This window comes from Zalophus californianus, chromosome 1 (genome assembly GCF_009762305.2).
Source record: "Zalophus californianus isolate mZalCal1 chromosome 1, mZalCal1.pri.v2, whole genome shotgun sequence".
NCBI classification, from domain to species: domain Eukaryota; kingdom Metazoa; phylum Chordata; class Mammalia; order Carnivora; family Otariidae; genus Zalophus; species Zalophus californianus.
In genome coordinates this window covers 122666907-122679970 of record NC_045595.1, presented here as the reverse complement: position 1 = coordinate 122679970, position 13064 = coordinate 122666907, and the positions used below count along the sequence as shown (strand labels likewise).

The 13064-nt window shown below is 33.8% G+C and overlaps 1 protein-coding gene across 3 annotated transcripts in view; it reads right to left on the bottom strand.

Moving 5' to 3' along the window:
• Positions 1-2020: 2020 nt before the first annotated feature.
• SKIL (SKI like proto-oncogene) overlaps positions 2021-13064 on the bottom strand; it is a 30432-nt gene continuing 19388 nt past the window's right edge. For all 3 annotated transcript variants that reach the window (XM_027584034.2, XM_027584032.2, XM_027584033.2), the window contains 4 exons: positions 11829-12061; positions 7747-7988; positions 7238-7462; positions 2021-6375 (listed from right to left, as the gene is read on the bottom strand). In XM_027584034.2, coding sequence (XP_027439835.2) covers positions 6217-6375; positions 7238-7462; positions 7747-7988; positions 11829-12061 — 859 coding nt within the window. In that variant the 3' untranslated portion in view covers positions 2021-6216. The remainder of the gene's footprint in view (positions 6376-7237; positions 7463-7746; positions 7989-11828; positions 12062-13064) is intronic.

Here is a 13064-nt window from a genome sequence, read left to right as displayed (position 1 = left end):
GAAAACATAGGGGGAAAGTTTTATGACACTGGATTTAGCAATGATTTCTTGGATAGGATACCAAAAGTACAGACAATGAAAGAAAAAATAAGTAAACTGGACTTCACCAGAATTTAAAACTTTTGTGCATCAAAGGACATTAGAAGTGAAAAGGTCACCTACAGAATGGGAGAACATATTTGCAAATCATATATCTGATAAAAGATTAATATCCAGAATATATAAAGAACTCCTATAGCTCAACAACAAAAACAAATGATCCAATTCAAAAATGGACAAAGGACCTAAGTGGACATTTCTCCAAACATATACAAATGGCCAATAAACACATGAAAAGATGCTTAACGTCTAAGCCACTAGGGAAATGCAAATCAAACCACAGTGAAATAACACTCTATATCCATTTGGATGGCTATTATCAGTAAAATGGAAAATAACAAGTGTTGGTGAAAATATGAAAAAATTAGAACCCTTGTGCATTCCTGCTGGGAATGCAAAATGATGCAGCCACTGGGAAAGTTTGGTGGTTCCTCAAAAATCTAACTGTAGAATTGCCCAATGATCCAGCAATTCCACTTATGGGTGTATACCCAAAGGCTCAAAAGCAGGAACTTAATCAGATACTTGTAAGCCAATATTCATAGCAGCATTATTCACAATAGCTAAAATGTGGAAACAACCCAAATGTCCATCATCAGATGAATGCATTAACAGAGTAGGATATGCATGTATATATACACACATATATTTACAATAAAATATTCAGCCATAAAAGGGAAATTCCAATATATGCCACAACACAGATGTATCTTGAAAACATTTTGCTAAGTGAAGGAATGAAGGAAATCAAACACAAAAGGACAAGTATTTTATGATTCCACTTAATACAAGATACCTACAATAGGTAAATTCATAGAGACAGACATAGAATAGAGGGCATCAAGAGCTGGGAGTGGTGGGAAAAGGAAGTTATTGTTTAATAGGCACAGAATTTCTGTCTGGGATAATGAAAATGTTCTGAACACAGTGGTAATGGTAGAACACTGTAAATGTAGCTAATGCCACTGAATTACTCTTAAAAATAATTAAAATGTTAAGTTTTATGTTATGTATATTTTGCCATAAAAAAATTGGGAGGATATGGTAATCAGACTCTAGGATGGCCCTCAATAATCCCTTCCTCCCAGTATTCCATACCCTTGTGTAATACCCTCCAACTGCATATAGGCTGGACTTGTGACTCAAGAGTAAGTAACAAAAGAAACTGCCATCATTCTCTCTCTCTTTTGGATCATTCATTTGGGGGAAGCCATCTACCATATTGTGGAGAGCTCCATAGAGGAGGGAAGTAAGCACCTGTCAACAGCCATGTGAATGAACTTGAAAGCAGATCCTCCTGCTGTCAAGCTTCCAAATGACTTCAGCCCTAAATAACATAGTAACTGCACACTTGTAAGAGCTCCTGAGCCATCACTCTCAGCTAACCTGCCTTTGGGTTTCTGACCCTCAGATACTGTGTGAGATATCTGTTATTTTAAGCAGCTAAATTGGGAGTAATTTGTTACGTTGTAATAAATAATAATGCCAGAGGTGGGAGTAAAGGAGTAAGGGAAAGGGTGGCTCAGTTGGTTAAGCAACTGCCTTCGGCTCAGGTCATGATCCTGGAGTCCCAGGATCAAGTCCCGCATCGGGCTCCCTGCTCAGCCAGGAGTCTGCTTCTCCCTCTGACCCTCCCTCCTTTCATGTGCTCTCTCTCAAATAAATAAAGTCTTAAAAAAAACAAAAAAGTGAAAGCAAGAGACCATATATCATGAAAGAAAATAATCACAAAATGCTGGTATGTTCTGTACCTGAAATATTGCATGAAATTTCTTATTTTGTCATTTAAAAAAAGATTCCTCAAGTTAATCATTTAGTGCGTAATGACTAAGAGACTTTAAAGGAACAAAAGGAGAAAATGTCATTCTTAAGGGACAAGAAACTTGAGTTCACACAGGATACTAAAAGGGCTTCAAATGAGTTTCATTGGCATTAAAAGTTTTTATTCTGAATTTAATCCACAATCTATACAAGTTATTTACAAGGCATGAAAATGGAAAACAGCACAAAATACGATTGAGGTATAAGCTGAGAGCACAGTATGTCATGTTTCAATAAATATAATTCAAAATTTGTAAACTAAGTGACCAGATAGATGAGTCTTGTTTTATAGTAAAACCATATAAAATATTTATTTCACGTGAGGTAGAGGACAGTTTTGTGTGTCATGTGATGCAACCAACCACAGCAATTTTAACCATAAAACTGTACATCATTGGCAAAATTTTAAATTGAATTATGGTCAATGTAGTCAACAACTTGTTTCAACAGTTGCAGAACAGATATTTCACTGCCTTCACAGGTTAGAAATTCAGAAATAATTTAAAAGACTACTGTGTTGGCTTAAAATTATCAGGATAAGCAAATACTTCTAACAGGATGGTTAAAAGCAAGTATATTTTATTTCTCCCAAACTATAATTCCCCCAAAGTTGTCCTAGATTAAGCAATTCTTTTAGCAGGACTTTTTTACTAGAACTACTTTAAGTATGCTGTGCTTTATTTTCAAGTGAGGTATCTATATTGAAGAAAAAAATCATAAATTTCTTTTACATTCAACTAACTTAATATACTATTTTGTTTTCTGGGCTTAATTTTTAAATTTCAGTTTTTACATTTGATCACTTTCTAATTCAAAAACAGTAGCACTATATAAGACATTTAATTCTATTACTAAAGAAACAAGCTCCAGATTGCATTACAGTTTCAGAAGCCATCTAAAATGGAAAGATTTTACAAAAACAAAACAAAACAAACAAAAAACTGTCCTTTAAACAAGATGTAATATAGAATACCCATACAAATTTCTTCCAATAATGGATATGCTTCAGTATCCTATACTAGAAAAAAATTTAAGCTGTTTAGTCAATCCCACAATGTATTAATACAGCAGTAATGTGTCCCTTATTGCTGACAGCTTCAATAAAAATTAACAAGTAGTTCTAAGCACAGAAATAGATGTACAGTATGAGCACAACTTATTACATTGATTTTTAATGTCCTGTCGTGCAGATTAAATGCGTAAGAGCAAATGAAAATGAGGATTTTCCCCAAAGCAATCAAAACATAAGTCACTGAGAAGAAAATTTTAGAAGCTGATCAAAAACCTTCAATTAATTTTAGGGAAATACCTTGAACGTGTTTCATATTACTGGAGTTTCCTTCTCATTCTAGTTTCCTTCAAACAGAAGCCACAGATGTGCAAATAAATTGGTCATTCTGTCATGACTTCTAAAACCTATCAATAACCTGCAAATATCATTGTACTCGTCTATTTCACCTATTTTAGTAACTGGTTTTTAATTCAGTATGTACAAATGATTTTATATCTCAACTGGTAATATATTAAATATGTTATAAAATTAGCTCAAGAAGCATAAAACATCATGACTCTCATGGACACAGAAATTCAAGCAAAAGAATATGCTCTACAAAACTAAAGCACAAGCCAAACTTACATTGTTGGTCAAATCTTTTTATAGTGTTACAAGTTGCATTTATGAAATCAGGCTGGTTTAGAGCTTCCTCAATGACAGCAGATTTTACATTTACTACCTTTATAGATTTGGTACCTTTTACTCACAACAAATAAAGTACAGAAACTATCATCATCAAAATTAAACATCACCATCACCCAGTAAGCTAATATTCTATCTTTTCTTCCTTCTTAAGATGCTCTAGCACTTTTGATAGGCCGTTCCTTTAATGCAGCTTTTTAAAGTAAATATTTTTATATTTTTCCTAAAAAGAATATTACAAAGTCTGAGGAAAAATCTGCTTGCCTAATAAATTGGCACACAAAAATTAACACCAAAACAAACTTTAAGCTAGCAACCAACACACAAAATGAGCATGCAAAGAATAGAAGAATAAGTTTATATGGATATTTCAGCAGAGGCCACTTTTAAAGTATTACAAAATCTATTTTCAACCTATGTGGTGCAGTTTAACTTAAAATTACTTTTAACTAGAATAGGTATAATATTTACAATTGACTAAAAAGCTCTATTTTCAAGGAAGTTAGAAACCTATGGCACATCAATGGATCTTCTGGAAAATGAAGACTATACAATTTTATGTGTCAAGTTTTCCTTATGCGAAGGACTAGAAAAAATATTTCTTTACTCAATTCTAACAAGAGTTTATGATAATTTAAAGAGGTTTAAGCACTGTTTAGAATTTTAAAATAAAATATTTTAAAGATTAAGCAATTTATTTTAGAAGTTTTGGGTTGAAACTTGTCATTTACAAAGTAACATAAGCACAATGATTTTTTAGTAAATTAGAAAAACAAAATTATAGGGGCTTGAGTTTATCTCCCAAAAAGCTTAACTGTGACACAACTAAAGTGAACTTTATCATAAAATGTCTTTTTGATTTTTCTTTCTCCAGATCTAAATAAAAGGTATTAGGAGGGTCTATCCTTTTTAACATTTATACCTCCTTGAGGAAACCAAGAATCAACAAATTAAATTGCAGGGTAATATAGTAAAATTTAATGGAAAATAGAAAATACACATTTACATCACACTCTAGTAAAGAAACTATACTTTGAGAAGTACAAAAATTCTTTTAGGATATGTAAGTACCATTAAGTGAAATACGAAAATAACTGGCTAAATGATAACCTACTGATTTCTGAAGTTCTATATCAGTAGAGCATCTATTGTCTACACTGGAAATAGTATACAACATAACTCTAGCTGATTTATTTTAAAAATAAATTTAGCTCTCAAGTAATTTCATACAGTACCCTTCACGAGAACATAAACATATAATTCCTGAAATAATAATGTCAATTAATGGTAGCTTCAGGAAACTTCCTTTAAAAAATGCATACTAAGAATTTTACCTAATATCTTGTAAGCCAATAATTAACAAAAATGAAATTTGCCATTAAAGAATGACAGACTTTTCTGTGCAAAAAAAAGTGCAGAAGATTTGCCCCTCCCCCAAACTATGGAATTCCTGTCTTCTAAAAATTATCTAAAAACCTTTTAGTAGCAGGTAACTAAACTTCCCTATATTAACCTACCATACACTACCAGTTGACTGTAAATTCCTGATTTTGATATTAAGTAGTAATTGAAAATGGTCCATTCGTGCAAATATTGATAAGACTTAACATTTAAACATACAAAAATCCAAAATAACCTTCAAGGTATTTAATATTTTACAATTTAAGGAAAAACAAACCCATTAAGGAAAACAAATCCATTATATAAATTTCAGTGAGACCCATAACTACATATAAAAACTGTACAGGAGGATTATGAATCGTATACAAACTGATGTACGTCAATGGTATCAGTTTTTCTCAAGAACATTAATATTTTCACACCTCTATTGACAACATAAAGTTCAAAAATTACATTTTATTCCCTCTTCTGAAGTTGTTGCATAAAAAAAACTTCTAAATATAACCACATTTAAACCAAAAAACAAATTACAACTGCTTTTTGTATTTAATAGCAGTGTATAATAAAGTATGTTATCCTTCCTCATTATGCCTATTGGGTGTGCTATAACCTCATCAATGAAATTCCTCTTTTGACAAAATGTCTCTTAGGAGACACTAAAAAAAAGAGAATTGGTGGAAATTCATTCTATAATATGAACAAAATAAAAGCAAATTTTATGTATAATAATGAGTATACTGTATCAATTTAGAAAGGAGACTGTTAACGAAAAAAATGGAGATTCAACTCCTTCAGTAGCTCTGTATATTTGAAATATGAAGCCACCATTGTATGTAAAGTTGAGTCTGAAATATAGTTAACAAAACTGACCACAACTATCCATCACACAATGCAGCTTTTAAAAAGTATACAACTGCTAAATTTGCATTAGAAATATAGGCAGATTATCTAATAGTTCAAATCATATAGTACTGTTTTTAAGCCGGTTGAAAAAAAAAGTACAAAGAAGCATACATTTTCATTCATTTGGAAAATGTAAAAATTTATGTACTAATATATAATCTCTTTACTTTCTCTGATCTACAAATGGACAGGATGCCTAGTTATCTTCATGCAGACAAGTTACTCAGAATTCAATAACCAAAGCAAACAAAAATAAACCCTGTTGGGAATACACAGATGAATCGCTTTAAAGGTTTCTATTCTTTAACAGTCTTAGATGATTTCAAAATTTGCAGCTTTAGCTCTTTTATCATCATCTCTAACTTCTGTCTTGCCTCCCGTTCCTGTCGAAGTTCATCTTGGAGTTCTTGCCTATCAGCCTCAGCATGGTCCAATCTCTGTCTCAGTTCTGCCAACTGTGAGATTTAAAAGACTGTCAGTTTTCATTCAGTTTTGTTTTTCCATTTAATCTTCACATCATAGCAAAGACCTACTTTCAAATTACTTTTTACAAAATAAACTACATTTGTAAATTCATGCATACTACAATCTCTTGAGTATCTAATAATATTCATCCAGTTTTGACTTAATATTGAACTGAGAGGGGGAAAAGGGTCAAGAGAACTAACACCTAGAGCACTTTCATTACGCCCTATGGTTTAGTATACCTCTCACACAGCCTACTCGCGTTATTTGTTCATCTTCCCCAAGTTGCGAGCTACTATTCATTTTTGCTCAAGTGCTTTTGAACATAGTGGGCAACAATTCATGTCTGTTAATTTGGTGATTTGAAGGCGCATAAACTACATTAAGATAATACAACATTTGATATTCAGAGAGCTAGAGATTAGCAATTTGGGCAACTAAAATACAGAAACCTAATGAAAGTTTATTAAAGCAATCAAAATAAAAAAAAAATCATCGTGGGGGGCACCTGGGAGGCTCAGTCTGTTAAGCATCTGCCTTTGGCTCAGGTCATGATCCCGGGGTCCTGGGACTGAGCCCCACATCGGGCTCCCTGCTCAGCGGGGAACCTGCTTCTCCTTCTCCCTCTGTCTACCACTCCCCCTGCTTGTGCTCTCTGTCAAATAAATAAATAAAATCTTTTTAAAAAAACCATGTTGGATGATATACCATAAACTTGTGTTTAACAGAATTATCTATTTTGAAATCTTGCCCAATGAAATGAGCTTGACAAAAAGTAATTTTAATAGAGAAGGTAACAGCTTCAATTTCCACATTGAAAGGGCAACATTATACAAACTGAGTAATTCTTACCTGTGCTGCATATTCAGCCTCTTTGTCTTTTTCTAAATTTGAATCACAGGTACATTTTTGCTTCATTACCTGCTCTAATTTTTTCTCTAAGTCTTTCTGTTCAATATAAAATTCTTCCATTCTATGAGCATGTTCATTCTGCAAAGATTCAAGCTCTTTCTGTAAATTTTGCTGTTCTTCAGTGAGTTCCTTCATAGCTTTTGAACTACTCAACATTTCAACTTCCTGTAATATGAAGAACAATACAATTTTTATTTTGTTTCCATCATGCTAAAAACTTCTATACAGGAAAAAATAGGACAGAAAACACCTGAAATTCAGCTGTCACATCAGTTTTATATGTAAGTAATTATCCTGAAAAACTATTTTCTCTAAAAATTTGAAAGAAAATTGCTTATGAGTATAGAACCCTAAATCTTAAACACATTTATAATATCTCTCTTGACTTTTCTTGAGAATGTGCAAAAGTATCTTTTCATAATAGACTATCATTTAAATAACAATTTTACCATCTGAAGTTGTTGCTTCTTCTGCAAAATTGAGTTCAGTTTTTCCTGTTGTTTTACATAAGTTCTCATTACTTCTTCCATGATCTTTCCCTTATCATCCTCACAGATGATATCTTTGACAAGAAGTGGAGATGAAGCTGCAGCATCATGGTCCATTCCTGCCTTGCTTGTGTCTCTGATGAAACTGCAAGTGGTAGACTCGGGTTTCTTTTTACTTGTAGAATTATTTGAGATTGACGGATCTTTGAGAGGCAAAAATGAAGTAACAAAAAATGAACATCACTGTTAAAAAGTCACTAGAACCCACAAACAAAATGAAAAAAAAATTCCATTTACAAATGAAATAAAAAATAATGAAATAGTTAAGAATAAATTTAAGAAAGGTAGAACAAGACCTATACAATGAATACTACAAAACATCATTGAAAAAAATTAAAGACCTAAATAAATGGAAGGGCATCCCATGTTCATGGATTGGAAGATTTAATATTGTTAAGATGGTGTCATGAATTGAATGTTAGTGACCCCAAAATTCATATATTAAAATCCTAATGCCCCATGTGACGGTGTTAGGAGGTGGGGCCTTTGGGACATAATTAGGTCATAAGGGTGGAGCCTCCATGATAGGATCTATACCCTTATAAAAGAGACTCCAGAAAGCTCTCCTGCCTTTTTCACCATGTGAGGACTTCCACCATGTGTCTGAAGAGAACACAGACCTTTATGAACCAGGAAGCAGGCCCCTACCAGACACCAAATCTGCTGGTGCCTTGATTTTGGACTTCCCAGCCTCCAGAACTGTAAAAAATAAATGTTTGTAGTGTAAGCCACCCAGTCTAGGGTATTTTTGTTATAGCAGCCTCAACAGACTAAGATAGATGATAAATATTCCCCAAACCGATCTTTTTTTTCAATTCCTATTGAAATTCCAGCTGGCTTTGTGGCAGAAATTGACAAGCTGATGCAGAAATTCATATGAAAACACAAGGAATCCAAAATAGCCAAAACATAATATTAAAAAAGAATAATAAACTTTTAGGACTCACAATGCCTAATTTCAAAGCTTATTACAAAGCTACAGAAATCAAGGCTGTGTGTAGCACTGTCATAAACATTTGTCCAGAAATAAACCCATACTTTTATGGGCAACTGGTATTTAACAAGGGCACCAAACAACTCAATCAGGAGAGAATGGTCTTTTCAACAAATAGTGTTGGGACAACTGTAATCACATACAAAGAGTGAGACTGAACCTCACATTGTATATAAAAATTAATTCAAAATGGATTGAAGAGACCTAAATGTAAGAGCTACAACTCTTATATGTAAATCTTTGTGACCTTGGTTTAGGCAATGGTTTCTTAGACATAACATCTACATAAGCAATCAAAGAAAAAATAAATTGGACTTCATCAGAATTTAAAATTTTTGTGCTTTGGGATGCCTGGGTGGCTCAGTCTGTTAAGCGTCTGACTCTTGATTTTGGCTCAGGTCATGATCTCAAGGTTATGAGACTGAGCCCCACTTTGGGCTCTGTGCTGAACGTGAAGCCTACTTAAGATTCTCTCTCTCCCTTCCTCTCCCCCTCCCCACCCCACTTGCGCTCTCTCTAAAAAATAAAAATAAAAAATAAATAAAACTTTTGTGCTTCAAAAAACACCAACAATAAAATGAAAAGACAACTGATAGAATGGCAAATCATATATCTGATATGGGTCTACTATCCAGAAGATATAAAGAACACTTATAACTCAATAGTAAAGAGAGAACCCAATTTAAAAATAGGCAAAGGATCTGAATAGATCCAATAAAACATGGAAAGGCACTCAATATCATTAGTCATTGGAGAACTGCAAATCAAAACCATGAGATACCACTTTACAACCATTAGGATGGCTATAATCAGAAGAAAGACAATAACAAATGTTGACAAAGATTGCAGAAATTGGAACCCTCATAAGTTGCTGGTAGAAAGGAAAATGGTACGGCTGCTTTGAAAAACAGTCTGGCAGTCCCTTGAGATATTAAACATGACCCAGTAATTTCACTCCTAAATATATACCCAAGAGAAATGAAAACATGTCTATGTTAAAAATTGTGCATAAGTGTTCATAGCAGCATTATTCATCACAGCCAAAAAGCGGACACAATTTGGGGCACCCATCTGGTTCACTTAGTAGGGCATGTGACTCTTAATCTTTCTAATCTTGGGGTCATGAGTTCAATTCCCACATTTGGCATGGAGCCTACTTTAAAAAAAAGTGGACATAATTTAATGTCCATCAACTGGTAAGTGGATAAACAAAATGTGGTATATTTATCTATACAATAACAGAATATTAAACCATATAAAGAAAACAAGTATTAAAATATGCTACAACATGGACTGAAAAAATATTATCCAAGTGAAAAGCCAGACAATAAAAGGTCACATATTATATGATCTCTTTTATATAACATGTCCAGAATAGGCAAATCTATAAAAACAAAAAATAAATAGAGGCTGGGGAAAGAGGAAAATAAAGAGTAACTTCTAATGGATTACAGGGTTTCTTTTTGGGATGATGAAAATGTCCTGAAATTAAATAGCTGTGATTGTTGAACAACCTTGTGAATTTACTGAAAGTCACTAAAGTATACACCTTTAAGGGTACATTTTGTAATATATGAACTATATCAACAATTTTTTAAAAGTCACTAGAATTAATTTGGGGAAAAAATATAACACCAATATGACATAACAGTATGTTACTAATTAGTGTTCACCATATTTATATGAATCCAAAGAAAGCTGAATTTTAAAAATCTCAAAATTAAAGTACAGAAACCCCCCAAAGAATCTCAGTTATCTATGAAAACAGTTAAATGACTAATGGACACTTCACCTACTCCAAGATAGCTGAAATAATTGTCACACTTGCTTAAGCTGTAAGCAAAGTTCTGCTGCCATGTACAGGGTAAAACAGGCAGCATTTGAGCAGACATGTCTCCTCTGGTCCACAGTATTTTAAAAAACATTGTAACTGGGTAGTTTTTTTTTTAAAGATGTCCAGCCAGCATTCTGCTTTTTATGCCATCTGCCTGGCTCCCATAGCTATGAGTTTTCAATCCTTGCTTATCACATGGCTAAGTTTCCCTGAGTCCTGTACCTAACAACTCTTACATACTTCTTAGCATTATTTTTTTCTAAGACTTTCATTCTTTCTTTTTTTTTGAGTAATTTCTATACCCAACGTGGGGCTCAAACTCACAACCCTGAGACCAAGAGTCACATGCTCTATGACTGAGCCAGCCAGGCACCCCATTACATACTTCTTAGCATTATAAAATGGTTTCTCAATTCGCAGCAAATTAGAAAGGACCTTCTGAAGAAAACTGACAGCAAAAAAAGGGCAGGAAAGGAAAAAAAATCACGCAAAAATCACTTGCAGTATGAAACCATGTAGACTACATAACTACATCATTAACCTTTATAGCTGTAACTGTTCTAAAAAAAAGTATAGGAACTGAAGTTCTAAGTAGTCACTCACAGTTTTGAAAGGTGCATTTTTTTAAGATAAAAGCTTCAATTATCTGGAACACTCTCTTAAACAAAAATCCTCTTTAAAAATGCTGACTAAGGGCTCCTGGGTGGCTCAGTCGGTTAAGTGTCTGCCTTCAGCTCAGGCTATGATTCCAGCTCAGTGGAGAGCCTGTCCCTCCCTCTCCCACTCCCCCTGCTTGTGTTCTCTTTCTCTGTCAAATAAACAAATAAAATCGAAAAGAAAAGAAAAGAAAAGGAAAGAAAAGGAAAGAAAAGGAAAGAAAGGAAAGAAAGAAAAAGAGAAAGAAAGAAAGAAAGAAAGAAAGAAAGAAAGAGAAAGAAAGAAAGAAAGAAAGAAAGAAAGAAAGAAAGAAAGAAAGAAAGAAAGAAAGAAAGAAAGAAAGAAAGAAAGAGAAAGAAAGAAAGGGAGGGAGGGAGGGAGGAAGAGAGAGAAAGAAAAGAAAAGAAAAGAAAAGAAAAGAAAGAAAAAAAACGAAAATGCTGAATAAACATGTTTATTAAGTGTATGATTTTAAAAAAATAATTTCTAAATACTTACCTAAACGGCTACATAATTCTCTACTTGTTTTTAAATCCATTTTCTCCTGTTCCTCCAGTGAGACATCTGGGTAAGACACCATTTTTTGATGTTTCCCACTACTATGAGGCTTCTCTGACTGTCTTGGTATAGATCTACTTGCCTCTGTCTTTGTGACCTCTTTAGACTGGGATACAGCAGAAGTAATCGACACATTTGGGGCAACCACTTTATCACACATGTATAAGTAGTAGCTAAAAGCAAAGAAAGGCAAAATAATACATATATTACATTTGGGTAAAAAGTAAAATATGTTAAATCTATTTCTATGGTTAAAAAATTTTATACCGAAACAGACAACCTAACACCTCAGAAAATAAGGATCATAAGGGTATGTGTTGTGGGGAGCGCTGTGCATTGTGTAAGACTGATGAATCACAGACCTGTACCCCTGAAACAAATAATACATTATATGTTAATAATAAAAAAGAAAAGAAGGATCATAGAAAAGAATTCTTTAAAACTTCAGTACTTTATCAATCAGAGAAAGACATGTATCATATGACCTCACTGATATGAGGAATTCTTAATCTCAGGAAACAAACTGAGGGTTGCTGGAGTGGTGGGGTGTGGGAGGGATGGGGTGGCTGGGTGATAGACATTGGGTAGGGTATGTGCTACGGTGAGCGCTGTGAATTGTGCAAGACTGTTGAATCACAGATCTGTACCTCTGAAACAAATAATGCAACATATGTTAAGAAAAAAGAAAAAGAAGAAGATAGCAGGAGGGGAAGAATGAAGGGGAGTAAGTCGGAGGGGGAGACGAACCATGAGAGATGATGGACTCTGAAAAACAAACTGAGGATTCTAGAGGGGAGGGGGTGGGGGGATGGGTTAGCCTGGTGATGGGTACTAAAGAGGGCACATTCTGCATGGAGCACTGGATGTTATGCACAAACAACGAATCATGGAACACTACATCAAAAACTAATGATGTAATGTATGGTGGTTAACATAATAAAAAAATTTAAAAAAAACTTCAGTACTTTAGACAGTAAGTGCAACATTATGAGTAATTTTTGTTACTTTGCAAAAAGTAATTTCTAGGCACTAAAGAGATACTCACTGGGAAAGAAAACTACAGTCTCATCTCCTTCCCTCAAAACCACCTGAGAACTAAAAGCATGAAGCACTTCAGTGCTGTTTAATAGTCTGAATAGGTAAGGTTTATGCCAGAAAGGACATAGACCATATGCT